The sequence below is a fragment of the Echiichthys vipera genome (genome assembly GCF_963691815.1).
Source record: "Echiichthys vipera genome assembly, chromosome: 14".
NCBI classification, from domain to species: domain Eukaryota; kingdom Metazoa; phylum Chordata; class Actinopteri; order Perciformes; family Trachinidae; genus Echiichthys; species Echiichthys vipera.
In genome coordinates, this window is record NC_139839.1 from 20,687,194 (window position 1) to 20,700,780 (window position 13,587).

Here is a 13,587-nt window from a genome sequence, read left to right on the forward strand (position 1 = left end):
GGTCCAGAGTAGCTTTTTGACTTGAACTTTCTCAGTAGGTTGACCAGCACATGATTTGGTTGCACCCTGTTTTGGTACAGCATGGTATTAATCAACGTCCTTGGATTCTGTTGAATAATCAACTTTTTTTTGCATACCCTAGTATTACATTGATGCAAAGATTGACAGTGACTCAAGACTTGATATTTGCAAAATATTTCAATTTGAGTTCTTTTTAAATATTAATCTTATTTTGCATTGGTCTCTGCAAGTTTTGTGTTTCTTACTGCCGTTGCACAACTTCATAGCCTGGCATCACCAGACGTATACACAAAAGTGGAGTTACCAACGGTGAAGACCAAAATGCCTCTGGATGCAATTAGATCTACAAAGAGCAACAATTTGTCTGGTTCCCAGGCTAGCAACTTCCAAGTTTCAAGCTTAAACTTTGCTGACTCAGTAACAAGTTGTAGAGTTGCTCAGTAGAGTTTCCTGCAATAGAAGGGCCACATTGTCTACAATACACACACAGCATAGCTTTTGCAACCAAAGGTACTGCATTAGGTATTGTGGTTGAAAGAGGTACTTTTTCTTCTTCACCAGCTCAGTCGGTCTCTCCCTGCCTGCACTTTAATCCTCAGTGGCCTGTGTTGGAACCTCTCATTGTCTCTCCCTCCCCACCAGCCTCCACTCTCTCTAAGTTCTACGTCCCTACATTAACGTGCATCCCGTACGCGCAAAGGGCACCAAGTACCAGAGGGGCACCCATGACAATGATCATCATGCATCTGCATTAATTTCAGAAATTTATATCATGTCTGACAAGGAATTGTGGAGCATGAAATTCACCGTTTCTGGTGACATATGTCATGATGTGTTTGAAACCTTACTGCAGCCTGACCAGTGGAGTATTGTCTCTCCCTGTCTGTCCCTCTGTCCCCTCAGGTTGACCATTCATGCCGAGTGCCCGATGCACCTGGAGGATTTCCCGATGGATGCACACGCCTGTCCTCTGAAATTCGGAAGTTGTAAGTCAGCCCAGATGGTCACAACAAAACAGACTTTAATATAAAATTGCACTGCAGAAACTGTGCTGATTGTTCTCTGCAGGCGTTAGGTGCTTTTACTGCCCTGGAAAAACTTCAAAACACTCAAACAGCACACACCACTAGGAATATGATACTATGGGACAACTTTGATAAGAAGTTTTTCTTTCAGCAGCATAGCAAAAGTAGTCAACCGCTGGCTTGAAGAGAGTTCCATTGATAAATTCCCTTGACCAATTCTTACCCAAGAGTCTACAGTCATGCTACAGGCTCTGGGAGGCTGTACTTACACTACTCAATGATATTTAGCAGCCAATGTTTACCATGCTCACCATCTTAGTGTACCGTGTTAACGTGCTACCATTTTCTAATTAGCAGCATTAAACACAAAGTACATCTAATGCTTAGGGGGATGTCATTAGTTTTGCATCTATTTTGTGCCAATTACTGTTCTCTCTGTTGCCTAGATGCTTACACCAATAATGAGGTGATCTACCTGTGGACCCAGGGAGACGAGAGGTCTGTTGCTGTTGCAGAGGATGGCTCCAGGCTCAACCAGTATGACTTACTGGGACATGTTATCGGCAAAGAAACCATCAGTTCCAGCACAGGTACACTATATGCCATCCTCAGCTCTCAGCAGCATACAGTGTACATTCAATTAGTGTAGTGTGTTTGAGCAGGCAGAAGGTTAGGTCATAAACCAAACAACTCACCCCATTAAACTTGTATGCCTGCAGTGTAAACAGGCTGGACAGCCAAGCGATGTTTTTTTTGTTGAGCAGTTTGACAGCTTTTGCAGACACACCAAGTTCTATTTTGATGGAGGATAGTGCAAGCAGTGAAACAAAATGAGTATGCCATGGATGAAACTCAAACCTTTGAACGATAAACTCTTGGCGTATCATTTGGAGTCAATTAAATGGCCTCTATTGGCAAATACTGGGACTCATAACTTTTTCATAAAGTAACAGTATGCGTTTTTCCCCTGTCTCTGTTTTTTTAGATTCAGCTTGCATTATTTGGTCCATCTACAAAATGATGACTTATAGTTTTTGGTAAACTATTCAGCACATTTACAAAGATAGTATGAAGAGGTGTGCCAGAGGGGGAAAACCTTATTTCTGGTTTGGGCTAGAGGCCAGAGTCAACTTAAATAAGAACAGAATTGAAAAAAGGAAAATCTGCCATGCTTTTGATAACACATGAATTCGGTCAAAAATCATTTATGTGTCACATACCATTAATCACTTTATTTTCCCACTGGCGGACTTAAAGCTTATGGTAACAGTAAGATAAAGGGATGAAATAACAAGGTAAGGGCTGGGTAGTGATTCACAGAAAGTATCTGGAAAATATAACGGACTTCAACCACATTAGACAAAGTGCCATGTTTTTATAATCTGTCATAGTTGCAATTATAACAAAAGGAAGTTGTCACGTAATTTTGATAGAGATCTATCAGGCAAATAACATTAACATAACATTCTCGACATCAATCTCCAGCTTTAGGTAACAGTGTAGGAAGAGAGAAAAAAGTGCTGAAGTACGGATTACTGTAAAGCTACAGATAAAAGGTTACTTCAGTGGGGCAGTTGGTAATTACTCAAAGAGTGCATTGCTTACAACTGAGCCAAACTGCCTTTCCAGTTTGAGAGATCTACCATCTGCGGTGAAGCTCATGCAGCTCTTAAGAGATGAGCTACCGAGTCACAGAGATCTCATGTTTGGAGACTAAACCATCATGAGACCACGGAGGTCTCAGCCCGTTTTCCTAGGAAGCAAAAAGTGTTTTGAAAGCTGTTGAAATAACAGCACTTGTATAACTCTACAGGCGACACTTTGACACCTTGAGCCCATTTTTACTGCAGTACTATTTGCTGGTTTAACCTTAAGTCACCCGAATTGCAGAGGAAAGACTAAAGTCTGGCTACAAAGTGTGAAAAAGGTGGGGTCAACATGATTCCTTTCATAAACTGGATCAGCTTGTGGATGAGAAAAAGAAATCTTATTTCTTTAAACTTTAAACCTAATGAACTACAGAGAGTTAAGGGAATAGGAGGATTTGAGCCAGTCCAGCTCTGGTTAGAGACTGCTCAGAAAAGACACCTCAGGGAATGAAAGGCCGTTTTCTCTCATATCTTTGCAACACAGATTACAGACATGGCAATGAAAGCTGTTGCTTAGGGGAACGTTTGCTGCCATCAGTGACAAAATCGGAGCTGTAGGAAATGTTCAATAACAAGGCGGGTCAGAAAGACGCAGGCAGACGTTTTTCACATTAGCAGCAAAGAGAGAGGGAAATGTACATATGTATTTAAAGCAACACTCCACTGAAAATCTATATTTGGAGAATCAAAGCCCTGGCAATACCTTGAGAGATGGCTCTGAGAACATTGTTCAATGCTCCATGGTGACGGACGGCAGACCTCGTGAAAGAATCAAGCAACAAACACTTCAGAGCCATCTTTCCAGCCCAGATTTGTGTTTTTCTTTTATTCATTTAAAAGCAGCATAATAATCAAATAATTGGGGGTAGTAGGGGGTGAGGGTAGTTTGTTGAACACATTTTACAGCTTTTACCTCAGTATTTCTAGCCTCACCATCACCATTTATCTAACCATAATCATGTTCAGAGAGACATTTTGAAAGGAGCAACAATGGGCAACAGTATTTTATACAACCTTTTTTCCAGCCCTCCAGCACCTTTTTTCTATTAACATTTGCACCTCGCCTTTTCCCTGATACGCAGTTGCCCTTACTTTGTTACCATGTGAACGGTGCAGGTGCTGCTTTGCCATGACCTATAACTCCTTTCACAGAATGGACAATTGTATCATCAAATCAGCACCGAAAACCTTCAAACTCGTGATGTCGTCTATCATATCATTTGTTTCCACCCTTTCCAATTCCACCTTGTACGCTTGTCTGAACGGATCCTAGTTTTAACTGAAGCGAAATTGAGGTCAGTTATTCAGACAGTTAGTGACTTTTTTTCATACATCACAACCTCTCTGAAATCTTTATAGGCATGTGATGTCTTTTAGGCTGTCACATGGTTTAATGGCCCATCTAAGGGTCTGAAGACAAACCTATGAGCTACTTTGATGATGCAAATGTCCTAACTCAAATGAATCTTACTTTAAATATTTCATCTTGTGTTGTTCCCAGCTGGGCATATCTGTATTAATAATTATGACCCTGTGTGTCTCTCTCCATCTCTTTCTATGTTTCTCTCCTCTCCCACAGGAGAATATGTAGTGATGACAACATATTTCCATTTGAAAAGGAAAATTGGCTATTTTGTGATTCAAACCTACCTCCCGTGCATCATGACTGTCATACTGTCTCAGGTCTCCTTCTGGCTAAACAGAGAATCGGTTCCTGCTCGCACTGTGTTCGGTGAGTGCCATCCTGTGTTTATGATACAACTCAAAAAGCATTCACTAAATGATTGATTGAACAGGCTAGATCATTTGGTGGAGCTTTTGAATTATAAGTCAAGAGCAAAACAAATGTGTGGAGCTGCATTTGTTCACATCATTGGATGATTCAGCAAACTGCAAAAACAGCGGAGGGCTTAAAAAGGTTCCCCTTGAAAAGTTCTTATTGACATAACGATGTACAAAACATAGCTTGGTGCATTTTAGGTGCACATGGGCATGAATGAGTCATTCATTTTTCCAAAGCTTTTATCACAGTATTGACTTTCTCCTACCTCTGTAACTGCAAACACAAATTAATCAAAGTTAGGTCAAAGCAAAGTTGGAAAGTATCAAATTGTGGCAGGTGATAGACGATGTGTTGCTCTGATCTTGAAGAGGATGTTGGGATGCTTTGTCATCTATATCCACAGTGTAATTACTCATTACTCAAGGTCATTTAGAAAGAACAAGACATGTTCGTTCTTAAAAGAGAAATAATCCTAAAGCTACAATGAACTCTTAATAAGCGTCAGATTACACGTTTGCCGTCGTGGAACAAAATAAATCAGCTAGATTTCAAGGAAATGTCTGAGATCCATTTAGAAAAAAGGCATCACAGTTAATAAAGAGGACACCAAATCATTTAACCGAATCCAACCTTTCATATGAATATATTATATTTTAGCCAATAATATGCTAAAATTAGACATAATCTAAAAAGTAGTAATCTGCGTGTGTGACACGTGTTATCCTCCTTTTGTACTGTGATTAATTATAGATTCAATTTGTCCATCCAGCCCCATTCATGTTGAGAACATTGTGTTTGCTTAGATCACCCCATACTCAAAGATGAGATGTAATTTGCCCTTCCCCTTCTCCTTTCAATTGTTGTTGTTGTGCTGCATAATCTATTAAAGTGCCACTTAATCGGTTTGTTGAATAATTAGCATTTTTAATTAGAAATTTGGCACACATGAAGTAGCACACATTGTACAATATCATGCAAAACAAAGGACCATTTCCATTGAGGAAATAAAATCACTACCTATCCCATGCACTCTTCTGATTAACCATGGGTCCTTCAGTTCTCCACACACCTACAAAAACAGTTTTTCCTTGAACACGTCCTCCACATAAAGAGAGGAGCTGTAATCAGTGTCACCTTTTCAGTGGAATGATTGAAACATTATCTGTGAAGGACACAGTTCCCAGCAGCATTCACATCTGTTTTTCTTGTTCACACAGTCGCACTGATCAGCTCAAATAAGGATCTGTTCATAGCTGTTGTGTGTTGTAACACTCATTAGAAACTAAAGTCATCCATCATTTCTGTTCCCTGGTAGGCTTTCAAGTTGGAGGATGCCCTCATTGATATTATCAGCAACTTTCTCATACAACTACTTCCCCCTGTGAGGAGTCATACCCTAATGAGACAGAAACATGGCACAAAGTAAAAGTGTTCGGATATAGTCAAGTTATGCAAAACAAAGTGGCAGAGAATAAATCAAACTTTGTCCTTAAAGAGTGTCAAAAAATATATATATTTACCCATCAATCTTTTTGTCACAAATTGTAATTTGTCACCCGTGATTCAAAAATGAGTTGACCTCCCTGTTCTGTAACACAATATAATTACTTTTAGAGCCCACTGTGCATTTATTTTTCCATCAGATGAGATGGGTTGGAACACATGAAGCCATTACTTTTATGTGGTTAATGGGCGACCGTTGTCCAGCAGACAATTCATCCCCCACAGCACTAAATGTAAAGGCCAGTATGTGATATTATCTGTGTAGATGGACATCTGTTTTCAGTTTCCTCGGCCAACCATTGTATATAACATAATTGTGTACTCTAGATGACTTGCACAACAGCACGTCTGTCTCTGATTGTCTATTAGGTAGAGGAAAGTAGCATTCTTCCAACTTGGGTCTTATTGACATGGTTTGTGATGGACTTGTTGTGGATTGTGGATATTTTGGACCTTGCAACTCAACTAGACAATCCACTTTATGAGGACATCTATTGATGCCAGAAACTAAAACACAAAAACGGGAGCAGTCTGAAGCTGCAAGACTGACCCAGTCTACTTACATTTTGTATAATGACGTGTATCTCTACTTTCTAATTTCACACAGTAGATGATGTCATGTTGAAGCTCAGCAGTGTAGCGGACTATCAATTTTTTTTAGCTTATATCTTTCAATTTTACTATTTAAAGCTATAATCCATAAGATTTTCATATAGTTAATTGTCTGTTAAATGACTATCTATCAAATAGTGAGTTAAAACAATGGTGACTGATCATATGAACCACTGATGAAAGCACTTGTTGCCTCTTTGCCGAGTATTCCCATCTGAGTGTCTGTGGCGACATTCCCTCCCTAAAGCGGATACGCAGCCATGTTAGTGACGCTGCTGACAGCGGTTGGTCTGCCAGTTGAACTCATCACTAACGGGTTATGCTGTGTTTCATTGTAATCTGAAATCGGTAACTTCCCATTTCTGAGTCAGGCTTGTAGTAAGGGCAGAAGTGTAATAAGAACACGTGTCTGTGTGTGTATGGATTTAAGAGGATAACATATAGGGGACGGACTGGAAATAGAGAGGGGGATAGGTTTAAATAAAGTTTACAAAGAGCAAAAAAAAAAAAAGTCAACACAGATGGGGGGTTCTGAAAGAACAGGCTCAGCTGCAATTACATCTTACCGCCAAAGAGGCTGCAAGAAACAAGGTCTCTCAAATCTTACAGGTTATAACTTTAAGTTAAAAAAAGTAATTAAGGTGAGCTAAATTGTATAATTCAAACCAGTATAAAGTTTCTCTTACGGGGACAAAGCTTCCTGGTTTCCAAAATCTTGCCATGATGGCAAAAGCTATGCAGTATGTGACCCGGGTTGTAAAAAAACACTTTACTTTCCTTAAGTGTTTGTGCTGAAATCTATTATGAATTATTTACTGACGTTTTTGTTTTATCCTCAGGGGTCACCACTGTCCTAACCATGACCACCCTGAGCATCAGTGCGAGAAACTCCCTTCCTAAGGTGGCCTATGCCACTGCCATGGACTGGTTCATGGCTGTGTGCTATGCCTTTGTCTTCTCTGCCTTGATTGAGTTTGCCACAGTCAACTACTTCACCAAGCGCAGCTGGGCATGGGATGGGAAAAAAGAGGGCATGGAAATAAGGGTGAGTGACATTTTTTTATTTTTAATTAATTGATATGACACGGCCACACTTTCATGTTGAACCTACCATCCATCGACCATCACAAACACATCATTCTAAAAAATTAATGCAGCACAGTTTATCAGAAAATATTTTTTTTTCTGTAGATGAATTGCACCCCATCTTTTTTGATTTTTTTAAACTTTCTTTAAAATGCTCCAACTTGCTCAGGAAGTCCTCATTTTAAACCGGAGGAACAACATGTGCAAAATGAACTTTGGTAGAAAGTTCTTCCTTAAAGCAGCCTGGAGTACTCCATAAAGACTATGAAGTGAGCTTTTATTTATTCATTAACAGCCAAATGGAACAGGGACAGTGGGGCGGAACTGTGAGAGTAAACTCCCAGAGACACTGGCCCTGATTTATGATGGCAGTATATGTCTCATCCTAAAGTCAGCGTATACTAATTTTCCCCTCAAAAGACGGCCCCTTTACATCTAGTCTGCATTTTATAGACACATTGATTAAAAAGTGAGTGTGCTTTATTGAATGAATCACCTGAGGTGGACATTTTTATTTGAAGTATGAACTCATAGTAATCTAATTAATCACAGTTTGCAGATTTTTAATTTGTCAATCTGGGCTGTTTGTGTGTTGACGGTGAGTGACGGTGAGTTTTTTGTACTTTTAAAGGACTTGTTTTATTTGGATGCAGGGGTCCAAACAAGATGCGGTTCTCTGCAGCTATGATGAAGTCACAAAAATAAAACCTGAAAAGTCCCTCATGATAACCATCGGTTCTTAAATTTACCATGGTTTCTATGATCTTTTATAAGTGATCACATCAAATGAAATATATTAGAGGCATGAGACGGTATCAGTGCTGGCACTGAGAAGCAATGAGCAAAATTAAAGCACTTGGTCCTGTGCTGAATGTATAAAATACTCTATAGCTTCAAAGAGGTTCGCCAGTTCCAGTAATCAAAGGAACAAATCAAGTTTTTTCACATGGGTCACATGATTGACAGTATCAGGAGTCGTTAGTCTAGAGTGGTCTCCTAAATAATAATGAACTGTTTACCCAGATGTTTCTTGAGGGCAGTTACCTCTTCAGATCCTCACATGGTGATGACAAGATGTCAAAGAATAGCAGGAAATAAAATTGTGTGTACAATTTGTAGAACCAGAGGGCCTTACCAAGTCACACTGATTATTAATAGCAAGAGAGCTGGCAAACTATGGAGGAGGTTAAATGACTAAAACCAATACTCCAACAATAATTTTGAACCAGAGAGTTGTTCTATGAAACAAGCTGAACATACCCAGGGTTTCTTTGGATAACCGCGATCGACAAATACGAAACTCGCAATCAGAGTGAAACGCTCCCATGAAGCTCAATTTAGAGTTAATTTGTCAAGCCAGGGTTTCCACTTTAGTTTCGATGCGCATTCTCATAAAGAGGGCGTGTATCGTGTCATTTTACTCACCCTTTGGATAGATCAAGGGCCGCATATTTCACTGAAGAGGAGCAGATCATTATGATGAACTCCTATGAGCAGTTCAAGAGTATAGTAACAGCAAGGGGCAACACAATTGCACATAATAAGGCTATGGAGGCGTGCTGGCAAAAATAAATAGATAAATAGCAGATTGTGTAAATCTGTTAGTGAAAAGATTCTGCATATTGTCTAAAAATAACTATGCCAAATGAAGAATTGATCACCATTAATCCCAATAGAGTGATGATGATTTCAAAATGGAAAAACATCAAACCTGTTTTATTTTATATTTCAGGGTATGCAAAGGTGTAATACGCCAAACTGGCCCTAATTCCACAAAATTTAGTAAATAGGTTTTCCATGTGATATAAGAATAGGGATTTTTTAAATGACACATTAATGCACATCGCATGGGAGACGAACCATGAATGCAGAATTACAAGACATCACCAACTGCATGCAAATACTGTATGTACCCGTGGCAAAGAATCACTGTGAAACACTAAGTGCACGGCTTCGTTGTGTAGCATTACCTACATTGGGTCCAACAAGGACGATCGAATAGCGAATACCCTCTGATGAGAACCTGTATCCCTCATAAAGGAAGTCTAGGAAGCTGCGCTAGGTTTAAGTAGCCGATCTAATGTGAAAGACTACGTCACCTAGCTCCAAGTCTGTGCTGAAAACCTTCTCCTGAACCAGGTTTGGTTAAAAGCATAATCTACCATGGTGATACAGTGACGCTAAAAGAGAGCCACTTTTGTGTCACAGCTAACCCTGGCTTTGAGCGCAACATACCTCGCTAACCCACTAATCGAGCTTCGTAGTACATCCTAGTGCTCTGTATCATGGCAATGGAGGGAGCGTGTGCAAATAAACAATGTTTAGCTTCCCTCTGTGGCGGAAATCCCTGTGGAGCCTAGCAACCGAGGCCCATGATGACGCGAAAAGTGTTGCTTTTGCATCATCATTATCTAGCAGGCTTCTGATTCTCCAATTTGCCAAAAAGTTGTTAAAATTGTTAACGTAGATAATTAAACAGGACATAAAATAAATATCTTAAATCTATGTCTACATTTTTGTATTGCCACATTTATTCATGTATGCGTCTGTATGATAATGTAGCATGATTGGTCAATTAGTCAAGCAAGACAGAAGCAAATGATTCCCTAACATACAGACACAGAAATAAATAAATGTAGTTGTACACATTATTTCCAAGCCCCAAACCACAGCGACTTCCTGGTTGATCCAATACGGACACAATAGACCAGTTTCTCATTGACCTCCATGATAAACTGGCCGATTGAATATGTTTAATATAATAATTAGGGACGTGGCCTCTTGAGTGTCAGCTAGCCTCTGGCCCCGCTTCTCCTCCGAGGCTAGTTGTCAGGATTTGTGTTCTAACTCCGTCATCTCAACCTAAACTGTGGTCATTCGTGTTGTTGTGTTACCATAAGTGACAAGATGGTTTGCTCTTCGATCAACTGTACCAACAGATGGTTTAGGAACACAACATGTTAGCTCTGTTATGCTACTTAAGTAGTCGCACTTGCACCATTGCATTAAAGCCTAAATCTGGAGCCCCAGAAGGATTTGCACCGTGAGGGTCGGTGTTTAACAGTCCATGAGCATGGTACTGTGTTGAAAATGTTTAAATCATAGATAATAAATGCTGGCTGCCTGCACTTTACTCCCGGAGCCGGTGTGTTTTGCACTAAACTGACAAAGGAGTGTCTGTACTTGACTCGTGCAGCCGGTGTAATCTCCACTAGAGACACAGGAAATAAAAAAAAGATGACTTCTGTTCCCTCCCGGTCCCGTAAAAAATCTCAACATTAACTCCCACTCCCATTCCTCTAGTAACGAGTTCTGTTAGCCCAGCTCCCGGGCGGTGGTGTTAATGTTGCTTATTCAGTATACCTCATCCAGACGGACATATCTCCCTCCCCCAACATCACATCAATGCCCTTTTTTGGTAAGAGGAAATGAGGCGGATTCAAAGTCTGACAAGATGGCGAGGATTATTCTTTTATTTACTCCTGTATTTATTTATACACTTATGTATTTATTGACATTTAACAACTAATTTTCCATTCTCCATAGAGACACCACCATATATATATATATATTGTTAGAAACCGAGTGCTTAACTACTAACTTTATTACTTTGCTTTATATTATATCATAAATTTATCTAAATTTATTTTATTACTTTCCAAACAAAATTGTTATCGAGCTTAAAAACGAATGTAGGAGAAACAAGATGCAGTTCTCTAACGCCAAAAGACAGTGTTCAAAACAACAAACAACCAAAAACAGTATAATCAACATAAGCAGGCTTTGGTGAATGACGAATTGTACAGCTAAGCTAAGTACACTGGATTTATTCCTGAGGCCTTTCTATTCTCTAACTCATATGAACAGTGGCAATACACAAAATACGTAGAATAACATTCAAATGATGGCCTTCTGGGCTTGGTGTTATGCTTGTGAACATGGAAATCACATTGGAAACATGGAACTGTCCTATATGTTTTTAGTGTCTCGGTAAAAGCGCAGTTATGTTGCTGCTAGCACATAAAATGCACAAACACAACATAAGGAACGTATTTCTTCAACTGTGACTGACGGCGCCATAAATCTATCTTTTTGTTACTACTAATGTGCAAACTGTTTGACACAATCAGTACAGTCTGTCCAGTTTTTATAGTTTGACATTTGGTCCTCTGAGTGATTGGCAGAAATTCATATTGCTGCCATGGGACTTTTCAGTGGGTGAGGATAATTTGCAGCGTTACACTGCAGCAGAGGGGAGGCTTTTTTCTTTTCTTTTTTCCTCCTTTTGATGCCTCGTCTTAATGGCAACAGCCTGGGCTGCGTTCTCAGGGGCTGTGCTGAGCATGCAGTTGTCATGATAGATAAAAAAGAATGGGGTCACAGAGGGAGACATGGCACTCCCATCACACTCCCCGCTAAAATGAGCTACTGGAAAGCAAAGGGATCGGACTACCCATGCTTTTCCCCCCTTTTTAACATATTTACATTAAATAAAATAGAGAGAAGTTTTAGCTCAGTAAGTCTTTTTGAAAATACCCTCCCTAGTCATCAGAGGCAGGGTTTCAGCCACCACTCTTCTCCGGAACCAAAGGATGACTTCATCACCCTCAGGCTCCTTCTTTTTTAGGACTGCAATGGTGAGCAGTAGACGAGTCAATGTGCACTAATTTGGTTATGGATTTTCTATGCCATTTTCTCCCTCTTTTGTCACCTAACGTTCTGTTTGACAAGCAATCTACCTAATTAGCTCTCCCCTCGCCGGCTGAAGGTGTGCTTCTTCGTACAGAAATTAGTTGGTGAGGAGTTAGGCTGGAATGAAAGCCTGTGTATTCTCAGCACTCCTTGACACATGATTGGACACTACTGTATTATATTTTATGCAGTATTCATCAGCAGACGTAGGAGCGCTGGCTCATTGTGCAGTGGGCTTCACTGCTGGAGCCAAGGAGAGATCACTGTTTCACATGTATGACTCACAACTGCAGCATAAACGATTTACATCAACAGACATTTTAGCACAGTAGTTTGTAAAGAAAATGCTGGGGACACAGACTTTGACTATCATTCTTAGCAGTGACATTTCAGCATGACACCGCTACTTACTTTTCTGAACAAAAGGGAAGCTGCTACAGATAAGTTAAACCATTTTTTTAGTCAAGTTAAAATTCAGTAGCCTGACATCGCCAGACTTATTCGCAAAAGTGTATTAGTCTGGAAGCTCTTTCTCTTCATTTTCGATTTCCAAGAGGGCTTTATCAGCGATGCCAATCAAAATGTCTGTGAACGTAATTACATAGTCCTATAACCAATCAGAGCAATGAAACAACGTACCGCGGAGCGACACATGTAAGTTGGTCCATTTTGAAGCAGGAAAAAAATTGCAAATTACAGCTAAACAGTACACTAAAGGGTGTTTCTGGAAACAATACAGTAACAGGATCTTTATTCATATTTGATCGGTGCTGCATAGTTTGACAGTTTGATCGGAGTTTCGTTAGCTTGGTAAGTTGTACTGGACGTACAATGTCAGTTACGTTCAGTAACTACATTCAAGCATGATGCTCATTGACACTAACATGACATATGCGGTTGCGATTGGCCCGTTAGATCTTAAGCTGCTGGAAATCAGTCTGAATGGAAAAGGGGCCAGATGCACCTGACAGAGCAAATGAAGCATGAGCTTGGCAGAATCGGCTGGTTTCCAGGCTAAAAATTCAGCGCACTCAGGTGTAACAACAGACCTGAGCTGCCATTTCTGAAGGCCTCTTGCTATCACCTTTCCTGATCAGTCTTTCACACTGTTTTTGTTTGAGGTGGAGGTGACGTTATGCATGATTATTTGCTTCTTGGCTGGCTTCATCTCATTTCTGTGACTCATTTGAATAACCTTAGAAATATGCAAAGATTA

At 40.0% G+C, this 13,587-nt stretch overlaps 1 protein-coding gene across 1 annotated transcript in view; it reads left to right on the forward strand.

Moving 5' to 3' along the window:
* The window catches only part of gabra3 (gamma-aminobutyric acid type A receptor subunit alpha3), a gene marked incomplete at both ends in the record, with an annotated part of 66,526 nt that overhangs the window by 50,179 nt on the left and 2,760 nt on the right, over positions 1-13,587 (forward strand). The window contains 4 exons of the mRNA XM_083927067.1: positions 925-1,007; positions 1,493-1,636; positions 4,275-4,427; positions 7,433-7,638. Coding sequence (XP_083783193.1) covers positions 925-1,007; positions 1,493-1,636; positions 4,275-4,427; positions 7,433-7,638 — 586 coding nt within the window. The remainder of the gene's footprint in view (positions 1-924; positions 1,008-1,492; positions 1,637-4,274; positions 4,428-7,432; positions 7,639-13,587) is intronic.